Source organism: Ambystoma mexicanum, chromosome 11 (assembly GCF_040938575.1).
Source record: "Ambystoma mexicanum isolate Mex_15411 chromosome 11, UKY_AmexF1_1, whole genome shotgun sequence".
Taxonomy (NCBI): Eukaryota; Metazoa; Chordata; class Amphibia; order Caudata; family Ambystomatidae; genus Ambystoma; species Ambystoma mexicanum.
Window position 1 is genome coordinate 1,113,870,263 of NC_090934.1, and position 17,480 is coordinate 1,113,887,742.

At 46.0% G+C, this 17,480-nt stretch overlaps 1 protein-coding gene across 7 annotated transcripts in view; it reads left to right on the top strand.

The window, feature by feature from the left end:
* Positions 1-17,480, top strand: part of BNIP2 (BCL2 interacting protein 2) — a 646,636-nt gene that overhangs the window by 272,204 nt on the left and 356,952 nt on the right. For all 7 annotated transcript variants that reach the window (XM_069624423.1, XM_069624425.1, XM_069624427.1 and 4 more), the window contains one exon: positions 4,127-4,303. In XM_069624423.1, coding sequence (XP_069480524.1) covers positions 4,127-4,303 — 177 coding nt within the window. The remainder of the gene's footprint in view (positions 1-4,126; positions 4,304-17,480) is intronic.

Genomic DNA, 17,480 nt, shown 5'->3' on the forward strand with positions numbered 1-17,480 from the left:
CTTAACCAGAAGGCCTTGGGAGAAAGGCGAGAAGGGGGTCAAAGTGGTCATGCAGGGGTATAGTAAAATCCTCTGTACAGTCGAAAGCCTTTGACCGACAGATGATTGTGAAAACTAAGCGGAGCGAATCCCGCATCGTAAGGTTGGCAAGAGTGAACCTTAGCAAGGGATGACGACCAGGGGCGAAGTCTGAAGCCCCGATTAACAGTGAGTTGAAAAGCGTGAACACAGCAGAGGAATGTCCACATTTAACTGTTTAAAAAGACATTAAGATTTGTGAATGTTATAGATGAAGATTGTGTTGAAAGCCATAGTGAACCCGGCTGAGGGAGGCTAACGATCAAGAGGGATCTGAGCCCGAACGAGGGGGAACCCAGAACTATTACCCAAACGCAAGTAAAGACAATCCGAGAAGAACTTTGGAACCATTGTTGACTTTTTGTATAAATATTTTGAGAGCTCATCAGACCCTTGGAAGAGAGAAGCTTGGTTACCGAAAGGCTTGATACTGATTAAAAACCTCTTGTAGATATGAGCCCAAAAGAGGGGGATCCAAGGGTGAAAAGGCATCACCCAACGTGCAAGCTGAAAGGAACTTTTGTTTATTTCATTGAAGACATCAGGTTTTCGAAGGTAAGAGACTTTATTTGTAGAAAAGAGACTTAACCAGCGAAGGCCCTGACAAGCTGAGAATGGAACTGGTAGCTCATGCTGGGAAAGCTCGAGCGTGTGCTGTGCTCCAGAGTCCTACCTTGTCCCGTGCTCTAAACGTGGGGAAGGGAGACCCCACTGCTGCATCTTATTTGTGGATGCGTCTTTCTTTCCTATGAACTCTATCCCACACTCTTTGTCTGCATTTAGTGTAAGGATTGGCAATAGGCTTTTCTTAGTATAGGCCCTTTTATTTGACAAGACGCCACTAGGACTTCCTTATTATTTTTTGATGGTCGTAGCTTGCTCCGATCTTAGATTTAGGCTTAGATCAGGTGTTTTTCCAACCCGCATATACAGTTTAATAAACACCCTTGAACTGAGATCACTTGCGTCTGTCTTTACTGTTGCCACCATGAGATTCTTACAGTAGGTAACATACAGGTGCCCAAAAACATACACTAGGGGTATAGGGTTGTACCTCACCCCTGGATGTCAAAAGGGTATCCCAAGGGTCTCTGTTCACCACAACCAAAAAGAGGAAGAGCAGCACTGCCAGGGGTCCCACTGGACTCCTGTGCAGAAAACAACACAGAACACACACGATAAGGGAGTACAGGACAAGGAAATGGAGGCCCTGTCCCTCCAATTGATTTCCAGCATCGCAGAGAGATGCAGCTCATGGGCTTGAGTCCAAGGAGAAGTCTCGCCACCATATTCTGGATTAGTTGGAGGGGCGAAGGGAGGAAAGAGGAAGGTTGAGGAAGAGGCTGTTGCAGTAATTATGTTTAGAGAGAACCAGGGCTCTGCAGACATTGAGCTTCTGGTGGAAGATGAGGAAAGGTAGAATGCCCCCAAGGAGATGGAGTTGATGAAGGAATTCAACGACTGGGTATTTGGCTGAAGATCCTGAAGTCTTCTTGCTGCAACTATTCTTCCGTGTTAAGGTAGTGTGTTGCTTGGGGCATTTACTTACCTTAAGCCTGTGTGATTTCTGTATAGCATTGGGGTGTTTTCTGTTATTGGGAGTCCTTTCATCGAGTTCACCCAGGGCCACTGCTGAAATCCTCCTAGGGCGTCTTCTCAGAAGTCTCTGGACCCTAGCTAACTTTAAAGTGAACTAGTTAACTTGTTTGTACAGCCTTCCACAGGAGCTCTGACTTTTTCTGCAACTAAACCCTATCTCACTCTGCCTACAGCTTGCTCCTAGACCACTAGGGTCTGTCTTCTGCCTCTGAGTGAACTTGTGCAATAGACTAGGGAATGACTGGATAAGTAAAGGAGTCTGTCTTGAAACGTTAGTAAGTGTTTAAAAGTACTTACTCGTGAAAGAGTTGGTTGGTAACTGTCACTCTGAGAATGAACTGTTACAAAAGTTCTTACTTACCTTGGATGTGTGTTGTGCCATTCTGAAAAGTATTTGTAAGGTTATTTTACACACCTGTGAATTGGTTGTGCCTCTTACCCAAAAGTAATGCTGTTGGCTTCACTTTACTGTTCCTATTAGGATATAGATGTATGAGTGCCACAACTATGTCCTACTTCCCCAGACTTGCTGTTAGTCTGTCTAGAATAAGTCTGCCGTAGATTATATTTACCATTACGTTGCTGATTGCTCCTTTAAAAAGTATATGGGTTTTACTTATCTTAAGTTAGCTGTGTGCCATCCTAAAATAAGAGTTATTAGTTACTGTTGGCCTGTGTTGCACTGACCTGAAAAGCAACTGCAATAGTATTTTACATACTTAGGTTTTACCTGCCTTGAATAGCTGTGAACCATTCTTAAAAAGTGTTCTGTAGGTGTAGCTGACGTTGGTCTGCCTGGTGCAATCCTAAATTAGTGTAAAGAGTTCTTGCTTAACTTAATCAGTGTTCCACTGAGCTGAAAGGCAACTGTAATTGTATGTTACACCAAAATATTTTACTCCCCTATTATAACTGTGTTATCCTGAATAATAGTTACAGGTTATGTTTCTTCAATTTGTGTTCCACTATTCAGAAAGGTATACTTGCAGGTTGGTTTACTATGTGATTTCATTGCTGAGTGTCACTACATAACTGACCGGGTCTACTACCCTTTACTTACCGTAAAGTAATCTAAAAGCAATTTATGGTTTTACTCCCCACAAATAGGTGTGGTCTATTCTAAATGTGTATGATAAGGTCTGAATTACTGTTGGGTATACTGAAGAAGGTTTATGCTTTGGTCTGTCTACCTTCAAGCATTGTATTGTATTTTTATGTGTTTTTGACTCTCTGACCAGTGCTTACCCCAAGATTTATCTTGACGTGACTTGTATTTATAATAAACCTTTCTTTTTTTTATAATACTTCTGGTTTTAAGTGTTTCTATTGAACTCTTGGTGTACAACAGGTTCTTTGTATCTTCCTACAGCCCTCTCTCCCTCCTTAGATAAGCCTGGCTGCTCTGTCTACGCTACCATATGCTCAGGTGTTACAGCCTTATACTAAGAGTGGAGTCTTGTGTACTCTCAGTTGAATAGCTTTACTAAGCCCTTAGCTGGACTTAACGGTGAGGGCGAGGATAAGATTTCGGACACAGGACATATTGCTTTGGACATTTTGACACTGGACAGACCTTTTAGTTTTGGTTGAAGTAGGCAAACCTCTCATAAAGAAGGGGATAGTGAGGCCTTTTCCAACCCCCTTTTATTTTGAGAAAATGTTGATAGCCAAAACGATGAACCCACTGGGTCAACGTCTGCTTCCTGACTCTGCACTTTCGTTGTCTAGTCCACTTCCTGTCTCTTAGATACATAATTGATGCCTGTGTCTGCTAGAGCACAAGTAAGCATGTTTGGTTTTTTGGTTTGTTTATTGTATTATTGTTGAGTGTATTATATGGGAAGTGCCCACTTTTGTCCATAAGTGCAGATTATTACAGTGTAAACAGGAGTATGCATCAAGATGGTGCAAACTGTCATTGTTGTAGCCCCATCCAGAAAGATGCTACCAGACACTGGTCTGGGGGAGATTAGTACTTTGCCTCTGACTAGAACTCTGTGAGAATGAGTTCCTGAAATTAATTGCCAAATGAAATGTACTCAAAATGTGCATTTAAAAAAAATCCAAACGTTTTATAAAACAACGTGATAGTGGTTGCATATTTCTTTTGCTAATATGCCATGTAGGTCACCAGTGCACATTTGTCTTGTTTTCCTTTTATTTGTAACTTCTTTCTTTTTTACATGTGATTCTTCTCTTTGGGTCGAGTACTGTTCAAACTGCACTTGCAGAGGTCTGTTGAAATCATCTAATGTTTACAGATAAACCTTTGCTGCCTCCTTTTTCAATTCCATTTCAGTGGGCAGTTGTACACAGCAAATGATAAACCATGTCAAATCTCTTAGATTCAGAAGCTCTTCGTAGAGCACATTAAAAACGTGTCTGCTCTTTACTTAATGTACAAGAATAAAATGGACGACATTTGAGCTATTTCTTTTTATTGTAACAGATGATCTTCCAAAACCAAAAACTACTGAAATACTTCAAAAAGATTCTATCCCAGAATACACTGCAGCAGAAGAGAAGGAAGACGGTAGACGCTGGCGTCTGTTTCGTATTGGAGATCAGGATCACAGGGTGGATATGACCGCAATTGAACCTTACAAAAAAGTTATAAGTCATGGAGGCAAGTTTGAAGTTTGAAAAGGGTCTTTAGCTGTGTGTGCTCAAATAACACATTTTAACAATGCTACTTTTTTATCTGTTGTAAGTTTTATAATTTCCATGTCATTCTCTAAGGCATATTCATTTGCTCACTCGCACACTTGTTAATAGTTTATTATCATTAATAACAAAACTCTTATAACACCAACAAAATGTTTTATAAATGTGTGGATTAGACCATGGCTGCATGGAATCTGAATTGCTCAATGGCCTGCAAAGACTACCTCATCGCACTAGATGAAGAACACCCACAACCTTTTTCTGCTGAAACTTTCAGCACCTTACCACTTGGTGAACCTTAATTTTATGATCAATGGTATGAATGAGTGGAACCACCCTGGAATGGATGGTTCCTTTTAATACTTGCAGGACTGCTCTGCAAATCAGACCAATATTAAGGGAAGCTTGGACCAAACTAACTTCTAGGCATAGAAAAACATCCTTGGTCTGAATGGAGCTTAAACACGGTTTTGGTAATTGATTATTGGCAACCGTATGATTTTCACATTCCCTCAGTTTCAAGGAGATCCTCACACCTATTTACAACTATAAATATGTTAAGAGCCATTCGACTTGTAGCTATTCTTGTAAGACAAATACTTGTTCTATTAAGAGAGGCATACAAATTCCACATGATCCATAAATTGCTACCACAGCTTCATTTCAATAATTGCATGCAAAAAACCAAATATATGTTCATAATCGCAACCTTTTCTACCTGTTGCAGCATGTTTTGTTTACAATACTGTGCACCATACACAGGGCCTAAGAAGACCAGGAGGCTGGATAGCTTCATACGTTTTCCCTGCACTACATCCCTTCTGAAAATCTCTGGCCACAATTGCACATCTACACAATGTTAAATTTAACTAGCATTGGCAAGGGTTACTTAAGGAACATGGCATGATGCTCAGCAGCAAAGTTGTCCCAGCATGAGGGTATCACCTCCTGCTTTTAAGAAGAAATCTATAATGTACTCTTCATGCAAGCGTTTGTTTTCCATCTCCGTACAGTAGGCATCTCCCCATCGACTTTATTAAAGTACCGGGTTCTGCCCCTCAGTATCTTGGTCAACATCTTGGTGTTATCCAAGCATATCCAATGGCTACCCCTTATCCTGTGCATTGACATGAAAACAAGCCAAATCTAATGTTGTTCATATGAAAGCTAGTGACAACAAATCCTGTACTTTGGTTTTACAGGTGTTTTTTAGGACATACTCTGGGTGAGGGTTCTGTCAGAAACTGAAGGGTGTCATCCAGGTGGCGAGGGCGAGGGCACGCCCATCACTTTTGGATCCAGTTCCTGGGGGTTGACCAGTATGGAAGGATCACCTGGGTGGGGGGTCTTCTGAGAGTGGGGGTGAGGCAGCTGAGAGTGGGGGTGAGGCAGCCGATGGTGAGACACAGTATCCCCCCCTTTTTTGTTAATCTAACTTGGCATGTCACTTCTGCATTTCCCCTTGCATGTCTGTAAGCAGGACGAGAAGTGTCCCAATCACTCTGCGTTATAGTCTTTGGCGAAACCTTGGCATAAACATTGAACAAAGCATTTGTCGAAAAAGAAACGGCTTTAAACAGGCACAATCAGCTAATTCAGTGAGTCTCATTAATCATTCATGCACATTTTGCACATGCAATATATTTGGCACGGAACTCGGACCATTCATTTTCGATGGAGGTACGGTCTCCTTGAAGGGCGGCGGTTAGACTGTCCATTCTGAAAACATTGCGGGCAACATTTACCCATTCCGTCTTGGTGGGGAGGGTCGGCCTCTTCCACGTCATCGTGAGGCAGGCCCTTGCGGCCAGCAATAGCCCTAGAACCATTTTGGGAACCTTCATGATTGTCTCATCGTCTTCCACTAGAGCAAACGGGACCAGCAAAGGGTGTTTTTGTCTCCCCTCTTCATCCAATTCTTTGATCCAGCTAAGAATTTCATCCCAATATTTTTGCACCTCACCGCATCCCCACCACATGTGCCAATAGTCTGCCTTCTGCCCACAGCCCCTCCAACAGTATGGGCTCACATCCTGGTACATTTTTGCGAGTCTGAGTGGGTCATATTGCCACCTGTATAAAAGTTTGATTGCATGCAACTTGTATTGGCACGATATTGAGGATTTTGCTGTCTGTCTACATATTCGCAGCCATAGCTCTTGTGATAAATTCCTTCCCAGGTCGGTTTCCCATCTAGATTTTAAGTTGATCGAGGCGGCTGTATTCACCCCTAAGAGTGCAGTATACATTGCGCTTATTAGGCCTCTGGAGCCCGCATATGTGTCAAGAATTTCTTCGAAGGGTGTAAGGTCCCTCTGTAACTGTTCCTTCCATATGTCTCGGGTCATAACGCCTTTTAATTTGAGGTACTGAAACACTGACAGTGGGCCTATGGCAAGTGCTTCTTCGAGGTCTTGTATTTTTATGAAAGCTTTGTCCTTCCATAATTGCCCGGCTCCTTCTAGCCCTGCTTCATACCATGAATGGTAGCTCAATGGTTCGGGTATGTCATCACGGATTCCCGGCACCCAGAGATGTCCCAACGGGGACGGCCATGATGTAACCCCTTTCGTGCCCTTGTAAGGTTTCCAAATCGCCCAGATGGTCCCTAGGATGGGATGATTTTTAATGCTATTTCGCAATTCAGGGGCTGGGACCCAGAGCCACTCTCCTACAGTATATGGGCAGAGGTGAGAAGTTGTCTAGAGCTATCCACTGGAGGTCTGTCCGTTGTCTCAGATGTGGAATTCATATTCGTAATTGGGCTGCCCTATAGTATAGCTCTAGGTCCGGGAGGCCTACTCCTGCATCATCCTTTCTGAGGTGCAGGAGGGTTCTGGGGACTCTGGGTTTTTCTGTTCTGCCATAAGAAGGCCATCAGCGATTTCTTAGTAGCAGTAAAGTAGTTAGTAGGCATTTTGATTGGGAGCATCTGGAAAAGATATAAGATTTTGGGGAGTATTACCATTTTGATGGCGTTTAGACGGACTAACCATGAGATCGTGAGTTTAGGTCATCTCTCAATGTCACTCTGCAGTATCAATGACAAAGGAGGGAAGTTAGCCTGATACAACGTATCGGGTTCCCGGGTGACGTTGATGCCCAAATATTTGTGTAGTGAGGCTCACCTTCATTCCCAGGGGGGCAAACCTCTCTATTTCTGTCTTTGTTTTTGTCAATCGGGAACAAAATTGATTTCTCAGTGTTAATTTTGAGGCCCGCTAACTGCCCATACTCATTTATTATATCTAGCGCAGCGTATAAGCCTAATTTATATTTTTTGTCTCCCACTTTGATACCTTTTACCCTATCGTCAAGTGTCAATTTTTGTGCTAAAGGTTCCAGGGATAGGACAAATAAAATGGCAGATAGCGGACAGCCCTGTCTCGTCCCCCTTTCGAACGTGAACCATCTGGAATAGCCACCATTCACGGACACCGATGTTTGGGGGCATGTGTATAAGGCTTTTATGGCAAGACGTAGCTTTGGCCCTAGTCCTATTTCAACGAGGACCACTTCTAGGAAGTCCCAGGCGACTCTGTCAAATGGCTTTTCGGCGTCGTTTGACAGTAGGGTTGGGTCACTTGGGATAACCTGTGCTTAATGTATCAGATGAAGTGTCTTTCTCATTGTATCAGATCCCTGCCTCCCCATCACAAAACCAACCTGGTCTGGGTGTATTAATCGAGGTAAGTGGGTTTCCAGTCGGGCTGCTATGACCCTTGCATATATTTTAGCATCTATGTTGAGGAGGGATATTGGTCGATAGGAGCTACAGTGTTTCGGATCTCTGCCTTCCTTCGGTATGACTGTGAGTAGGGCCTGAGCAAAGGACGGAGGTGCTCATCCTGTTTCAAAGATGTCATTAAATAGGGTCTCTAAAAAGGGGGCGAGGAACGTGGAGAATGATTTATAGAAGCCGGGGGTGAATCGACCATCTCCCAGGGCCTTTCTTGTTTTTAAGTGTTTGATGGCATCCATTACTACTTCTTCACTGACTGGTATGTCTAGGGATTCAGCTTCTATGGGTGTCAGCGTCAGGAGTTTTACCTTCTTGAGGTAATTTGTGATGGTGCTTGATGAGGGGGGTCATTAGTATATAAATCTTCATAAAAGAAGGCAAACGCCTCACGTATCCCCTCAGGAGAGGTCTCTGTTGTGTTTGGCAGTGTGCCGTCTAGCCTCTCTATCACATTTATCTATCTCTCCGCCCTTTGTGCGCGGAGTCTTGTCGCTAGAAGAGAGTCTGCTTTGTCACCCTTCTCATAAAATTTTTGATTCAAGTATTGCAGGGTCTGAGTTACTTTGCCCACTTCCATGATTTTTAGCTCCTCCCTTAGCTCTTTAGCCTCATTAATATACTTCGCCCTTTCAAGTGGAAATAATTATACTTGCTTTTCTGCCTCATTCAGCCTCACACTGATGTTTTTTTCTAGTAGAGTGCGTTCTTTTTTTTTTCCGGGCTCCCTCCCTAATGAGGATACCTCTCCACGTGGCTTTCGCTGCCTCCCATACCAAGGTCTTTGCAATCTCACCGGTATCGTTAGCAACAACGAATTGTTTGATTTCGTTTTCCAGGTCATCCCTGAATAGTGTGTCCAACCATAATGTTTCATTACATCTCCACTTTTTGGTGCGGGAAGTGTACCCCTCCCATTGTATCTCAAACACAACCATATCGTGGTCTGACCAGGCGATGGGGCATATGTTCGCAGTCTGTGTTGTGCGGAGGTCGTCATTGGAAAGATATAAGTAGTCAATCCTTGTAAGGGTCTTGTGTGGGATGGAGCGAAAGGTGAAACCGCTCTGTCGGCTGGAAGTGGCGCCAGCTGTTGGCGAGGCCATACAGGGAGAAGGTCTGTTTAATGTCTGCTTCTTCTTGTGATTGCGGGGGGTTGAGTACACCAGCTTTGCTTTGCCTATCTAGGGAGGAGTTCATTCAGGTGTTGAAGTCGCCCCAAAAGACTATATGACCTAGTGCCATAGTGAATACTTTCTCCGTGATTTTGTGAAGGAATCTTTTCTGGCCCTGGTTGGCGGTGTAGATTGTGGCAAGGGTAATGGGTGTCGTGAATAGTCCCTACGACCAGTGCGGCCCTACCTCCATTGTCAAACCAAGTGTTCAGGACAGTCATTCGCAGGTTCTTACGGACCAGGATCCCCACACCAGCCTTTTTCACTATCCCAGAGCTCCATAAGGTGAGATCTACACTGCTGCATGGGATTGCCCTTTCTTCTCCCTTTGTATAATGTGTTTCTTGGAGGAATAGTATATCAATATTAGAGCGTTTGAATTCCCTGGCCACCAAGGAGCGCTTCGTGGGAGAGTTTAGGCCCTTTACATTTAGTGTGCATATGCGCAATAGGTTATTGGCAGATTTGATCGACATTAGGAGCGCTCCATGTCTATTCGATTAAAAGATGTACCTGTTTCGGTGCCTCTATTGTTTCATGAAAAATTACTGATCGCCATTGGTTCTCTGATAGTGAGAGGCAGTATGGTAAGTTTAACAGTTTTCAGTGAACTTTTCTCGCGCATTACGGACATTGCAAGTGAAGGTCTCGCCAATTCCCCCTGTCCCCTCCCTCCGTCCCTCCCCCCATCGCCACTGGGTCAGCCCAGTGATGAGTCCATCCCTCCCCCCACCATTTGCGGCATCCGATTCGGCTGGGTTGACATCACCCAGTCGTTGTCGGACCACCAGTGGAGACCGCACAACCAGCGGCCCTATTCATGTAACAATACAACTTAACTCTGAGCCCCCAAATGTAGTCACTTAAGGTAGGCGGTTAGACACCTCCTGTAGCCCTTATTCAACATAGCATCTATTGGAGTATCATGTTCCGGGCATATTCTAGGTCTAGTCCATTACCCCCTCTTTTCCCCTTGGTACCTCTGTTCACCGGGATCACCTGCCAGTCTCCAGCAGGTGGCTGTTCCTTAGGGTTCATGTCTGCCACCGGACAATCTTCTTTCACACCTGTTTTCAGGTAGTGCATCCTGAGGTAGACGGCCGGATCTGGGGCAGGGTCAATGTTCCATGTCTGAGGAGGCGTTCCTCCTCCTGTATTTTCTGGATCCTTGCATTTTCCTGCGGCGAGGGCCTCTGGTACGCCATTCTCCATTCTCGTTCCTCTGATCGCCCGCGGCTGATCCCTCTGCTTCGGCGCCCAGTAGGTCCGCAATACAGTTAGCGATATCCCTTTCAGAGATCAGTTTTGTCTTTGTGCCTTCCCATTTGAATGTGAGGGAGAATGGATATTCCCATCGATATCGTATTCCCTTGTCTTTAAGGAGTTTGGTGATCGGCAGGCACTTTCTCCTCAAGGCCAATGTGAGGGAAGATAGGTCTTGAAAAATGGTGATGTTTGCTTCTCCCATTGCGATCTGCGGCATCAGTCTGGCTTTTTCCAGGATTCGGGCTCTGTCTGCATAATTATGGAATCGAGCGAATACCGTTCTCGGGCGACCTGGCTTGCATCCAACTCTATGAATCCGGTCAATTTTTGGCTCATCTACTATGTCGTCTTTGAATAGCTGTTTCAGGATGTCATGTAGAGTTTATTTTAGATGTGACTCAGTTTCCCCTTCTGTCTCGGGAACACCAAAAACCTGTATGTTGTTGCGGCATTCTCCATTTTCCAAGTCATCAATCTTCAGGTGGATCTTCTCTTCCTTGTTTTCAACTTCTGCGAGACGCTGGTCTATTTGCATCTCGAGCGTACTCAATGAGGTCTGGTAATGTTCGACCTCCTCAAGCCTATCTTCCATTTTGTCCATTCTTTTCGTGATCTTATCAATCTTGTTTCCAATATCCGCTCGCATACTTCTCATTTCGGTGAGCAGATCAGCGATGTCTGCTTTGGTCGAGGCCACCTCGGATGCTTTTGAGGCCATGTTCGTGCACCCAGGTGACGGGGGTGTGTCTGGGGCCTCAGAGAATTGGTATTTCGCTAGTTTCTGCTTAATGTTCATAGGGAAGAAAGCCAGTGAATGTAACAGTAAATGTGGGCCTGATTACCGTTGGTTAGAGCTGCGGCTGGTTGATGGGAGAGATAGGTAGCGGCCGGTGTTATTGTGCTCTTTTTGGCGAAGCTTGCTTTGAGGTCAATTTGTGCTCAGACTGGCATACCCTAACTTCTGGTTTCAAGGGTACGTTCCGTGGGTTCAGGCTTTGTGGACAGGGTGACTTCAGATTGATTCCAGGAGCTCGTGGTGGGATTTCGTGAATCTTTGCCGTGCCCCTTCTAGTTGTGGGTGTAGCTCCTATGGTGCGGACAGAGTGCTGCCGTTCCTATGAGAGTTCATAACTGTAGGCGAATGGGAAGGTGAGGAGCAAACCACGTCCGAGGAGGGCACACACCCCACGATCTTGGGGCCCAACCCTCAGACCTCCAGTTAGTCTGTGGGTTCTTGCTGTCCTGTCGGTAATCAGTTCGGTGTGCGCTCTAAAACCTTGTCATCTAGGGCATGCAAGGTGAGCTTCCTCCTTAGCGGCCCAACAGACCTTGTCAGGGGCCCACCAGCGTAGTTCGTGGTCAATCAGCCGGTTGGGCGGATAGACTTGGATGAATTTAGCTTTTGGCAGAAAGACTTATGGTAGTAGGCCATAGGGATTTAGCTGTGTGCACACAATGAGTCCTGAGCTGATCAGGCCTTTACGCGTGTTCAGGGCAGGTTAGGCGTTTGGGTTGGCTGTGTCAGGCTCCTGGGTGTAATTCTCTGGTGGGAGCAGGGCCCATGCGATGTATAAATACTGACCCGAGTCCCCAAGCACGGGGAAGTCCAAGCGGCCCAGCGGGGAGTTGATGGGGTCTCACACTCAGAGAAGCAGTGGACCTCGCTGGGGTGCCGAGACGCAATGTCGTCTGATCGATCGGCAGACGCCGAAGGAAGTAGTGCTGGATGGCAGCTAGTGTGGGTGCTCCGGCGCTCCTGCCCCGCACCCTCTGGGGTGTAACCGGTCCGGGCATCCGATTACAGGCACCCGGGGAGCCGTGGCTGAGACTCTGCGGCGGAACGACGGGGGGTCCGTCCTCCGCAGGGGCAGGAGCCTCCAGTCAGTCTCTTTATCTGTGGCAATGTTGCCTAAGTGGGAGATGTCCCCGGGACAGCAGGCACCTCACCTGCGAGGCTCCAGTGGGTTTCAGAGTTCCTGAAGGCCCATGTGGAGTGTTGCGGCGGCCTGCTGTAATCGAGCGAGTATTAACACGCGGCCATCTAGTCGTCAAGTTTGGGCTCGTAGCGGTCCTTTCAAAGGTCGTTCAGCCGTTTCATGCAGGGGGCTCCAGGAAATTCCTATGGTGTGTGTTCTGAGGCAGGCTGCTCTCGTCGCAGTCGGGTGGGGAGTTTCACTGTTGGGCCACGCCGTGGATGCATATATGGCTATAGCAGGCCTGCTGCGCAGATTTCCCGCAGGGCGTCTTGCAGCGGTATCTCGGTGAAGCGGGCACCAATTTTGATCGGGTTTTTTCCCAGGGTGTGTGCCTTGACTTCTAATACCCGAATCCGTCGAATTTCCATTCAGGGGGGGTCCCGTGGTGGGGGCTCAGTCCACTATGTGGGGCCTTCATGCAGAGCTCACACGGAGAGGCTTGCCATCCATGCGCCCCGTGGTGGCCCTCCCTGCCACCCTTTTAATACAAACACTTGGTGGAGGAAGACAGTGACTGAGAGTAACCAGACTAACCCTCATAAATCGTACTGTGCATACACCTAATACCAATTGGCTCTCCTGACATGGATAAAAGGCAACACCTAAAGACACACTCTGAGCAAGGCGGAACATGAGTTTGAGCAGGATTTCCAGGGCGGAGGCAAACCTACTAGAACAGAGTGACAGACCAAGGAAAGAGAGCAGTGGGTCGAAAACCCCAAGAGTTCCCTACTGGGAGTCGTTGCCGTCGACAGGCTTCGAAAGACACGTGGAGAAGGCCAGATCCCGTAAGTGAAGACTGCATTGTGTTTCAAGGACGCCATCGACCCTCCCGATTGAACCGCAGAATTGGGTAGAAAGAAATGAACACAGTCGATGAGTTGGCAAACGACCTGAGACCGGTGTGTGTTACAGAAGGTTTGAAGTGGCAACATTATATCGCAACTGAAAGCTGCACATGAGTGTATGAGACGCAAAGAAAGGCAGACCTGTGAAAAAACTTTGAAGTAAAAAGAAAACTTGAGAATCGGCGATTCCGAGTACCAGAGTGGTCCACCGAAAGGAAGTAGCCCACTTGAAATTCTCTGTGAAAGGTGCATTGTCTGTAGTGATAAAGCGAATGAAGTGCAAAAGCAAAGTAAGCAGAATTACCTTTTAGAGAAGGGGGAGAGTGGAAGTTGAAACTTGAACTATAAGTCAAAGTGGTCCTGCAGAGGTCTGTAAAGAAAGCCACGCATATTCGAAAGTCTTCGACACCCGAAAGTGGTCTAAGCCCGGCTGAGGGAGATCAGAAGTGCAATAAGCTTGGGCAAGGGAGCCCCTTTGCAAGTTTTGTTGAACTTTGTGCTGAAGACGTCTGAGCCCGATGGAGAGGGACCTATGTGAACTTTGTGTTGAAACATTATTTGGCGGTCTGAACAAGAGACTTTAACGTGGAAGGCCAAGCGGGCATCGATCGTAGTTTTGGAACTCTTCATTTTTCTAAGAACCCGAGCCAGAGTATGTCATCCTGCCTACAAAGACTGCCTTACTCCGTGGGGTCTAATGTGGTGGAGGAGAGCTGATTTATCTACCTTTTTTATTAATTTGAACACTGATTTTTCTTCTTTTGTATACATTTCTGTTTATACACTTTTTGTACAAGAGATAGGGTATCTAAAATTGTAAGGGCACCTGGCTATTCCCTGATCACTCCAGGTGAAAGCATGCATATACAGATAAAAAAACGGATTACGGCGAGTCTGGAATATGGTGACCTACTATTTTATTGTAGTTGTTGTTTGAACCAACGTGAAATGAAACTCATTCAATCAAAAAACAAATTGACACAAGTGAAAGAAAAGCATACATTCCCAATAGGAAAACAAAACAAACGTGTAGATGAACTAATATATTTCAATGTTAATCTAATCTTGACTAAAACATTATGCCTCATCTGAGGCACAATATTTCTTTTGGCACGCCATCAATCGGTTTAGTCAACAGTGTTGTATGATGAGCACTGTCTGGTGATGGAATTGTCGACACGTCTGTGTTTCGTCCTTGTACCAGGAATGAGAAATGATAATTGTATCGGCCTTCATCAGGACAGGGAATTATCTGGCCTACTAAAGCATGAGGTATGCTGTGATGGTGCAGGCCCGAATCCAGCACTTATGGGGCGGATTTGCAGCTGTGTTTTGAAAAAATCTGTGGGTACCCAAGATCGCCAAGGTTCGTAGAGTCCACTGTAGTTGGCCTTAGGGATATGGGTGCCATCTGTTCACACTGCAGTGTGAGTGGTAATCCCTCGGCGTGCGTCCATAAGGCACAGTTCCTTTTTTGCGATGGCCAGAGACTCTTTCCTTTCCTCCAAGCCTAGCAATGTCTCTGTTTCTCAATTGCTGGTATGCCTGGGGTCTTCCCCTGGTCTGTTCACTTAGTTCGACAAATAGTCCTTCTGTTCTACAGGGATGATTGGTCCCAACCAATATCTTCACTAGCTTGCCAACCGTCACTTATACTGGGATGAGTATGATTAGTCCCTTGATACTCTTCATTATCTTTCCAACATCCGTTTACACTCTGACGAGTATGATTGGTCCCTCGATACTCTTTGTTAGCTTTCCAACATTCACTTATAAGTGTTCTTTGTCCCTTAGTACTCTTAGCTGTCTGACATTCTCTTATACTGGGATGAGTGTGCTAAGCCCCTGGGTGCTTTTCATTAGCTTCCCACCCCTTTCCCCACCTGGGTCTCCCTCCGCTCCCCTTACCTCTCCTGTACCAGGGTGATGTTACTGGTTCTTCTCACAGGGTCAGGTTGGCCCAACTGACACAGCCTGCATGGATTTTCCTTCCTTCCTCCTTCAGCTGCCAGCTCCGCGGAGCCCCTCCTGGTACAGTCTCTGCATCATTAGAAGACCACACGGTCCTCTCTGTCTGGGTCACGCCACCGCCTCCAGTTCTTCTTCTGGCACCCAAGTCGACATTCAGTCTCTTCAGTGCTGCTTCTTCTTCGGATCCTGAGTGTCTTTTTGATATGAGTCTTCTACTAGTTTCTCCGCCCTGGTTCGAACTTCCCAGGCTCCGAAGACTAGAACATCTTTCATTGGTCTTTTCTTGGTTTTTATGATGGCGCGTTGGGCCCTCCCCATTGTAGCCATTCAGTCCTTTGTTTCTTTCCTTTGGGCAGTGTTGCTGAGAACCCTTAGGGTCCTCCTTCAAGATTATTTTTCTATATCCTTACGTAACTACAGTTCTTAAGGATGAAACTTCGTGTCTCTCCCAAAACCTATAGACTGAGAGATTGGCACACACCACCTTCAGTGGAGTGCCAAACTGATACTTAGTATCCCCCTTCTCTCTGCTCCTGTGACATTTTAGTCATAGACAATCACCTAGTTATGGCTGGTGGCAGTGGACGTGTTCTACCAACTATTGTGTATTCTTTATACCGCAGGCTATGTCCATAGCCTCGGTAGTGCACAATAGGGGCATCCAAGTACCAACCTGGGGCCTCTTTCTGGGTGGTGGAGGGGGGATCTGTGGGTGTGTTTTGCCTTTGGCGGGAACCAGTAGGTATTCCCGCCTAGGCTCCAGAGTGTCTGGGCAGGCAGGAAGTGCCCACCCCCCTGTCCTTTGTCTGCCAGAGTGCCTGAATAGATCCAGCTCCCACAGCAGGCCTGGCTGTCCTGATTGGATATCCAAATGCTCTTTCTGTAAAATGCTGAGACAGATTGCAGAAGAGTGTGTGCTGGAACTGTATAAAAGGTGAGGCTTCTGGAGTGTAAAGCAAATCGACCACAGGAAACGGAAGTAACTGAAGGAGAAGACGACCAGATATGCCTGCAGACCCTTTGCAAGACCATGAAGGGACCACTGCTGTCCTGACAGTTTTTTATGCAACAGAGGAGCTCCGAATAGGACGACTCCTTCCCTTTGGTTGGTGAGAACAACCAGTCCCAAGACAAACTTTGAAACAAGCCATTTCCCGAGGTTCTAGAAGCTTCCAGAGCTGTGGAACCCCAATACCAGGAGACCTGCTGCCCATTTCGGTAGCGCATCATTGTGGAAAGGCCAAATCCAGGTAAGGACACTCCAGAGATCCGATCCAACTCGCTCGGACCCCCTCACCACAGTGTGGAACTGCAGGATGCGATGAAGATTGACTGGGCGATCCATTTCCTTTGATGGGACTGCTGAAAATAGGGCAAAACCGCAGAGTAAACCAAGAAGTTGCTCCAAGTCGTGCTACAGGTCCTCCCTCAAGACTACTGCTGAGAGTCACCGTCCATTGTCCTACCTTTCGTCGCCAGACCAAGGAATCCGGATGTCGAGCCAGAGCTGCCACATCGCAGTGGACCCAACACGAACACTTTCTTCAAGCCAAAGGTACTGTGGGGAAGAGAGTATTGCTTACATGATTCCAAGAAGTCGCTCCAGAGCATTGGAGTACATGTAGAGGTGTCCAGGGTAACCCACTCTTACCTGTTGCTTGTATCCCCTTAAGTCCCTTTTTAGCTCTCCTTTGTTAGTTGGTAACCTGCTGCTTCAATAACTTTAGACACTGGAAGAAATCAGCAGGAACTCTTCATTATTCGCTGTTTGTCAAGACTTCAAGCCCTCTCCGAACTGCCTTTAGCTAGGTTTGCGTTATTGGACTTAAAAGACTTGCAGGGCGAAGAAACCAGCTCTAGAACCTTGAACTAAGATCATGTTGCACTAACTACTTATTTTCCTCCCTTTAAGTGACTTTCCTATATGTGTTTGCAGAGTAAATGTATTACTGTATGACCTGTTGAAAACCGCATGAGTGCGCGAATACCAATAATACGAGAACCATGTCTTTTCCCTTTCTAACGTTGCTACAAATGTGACTGTGAATAAACACAAAAGGGAAAGTGCCATTTGAAGTGTATTATCTAGTATTCCTAAGTGTTCTACCGTAAACATTTGAAGTATTTAAAGTGATTCTGGTGTAAATATAATATATATATCTTT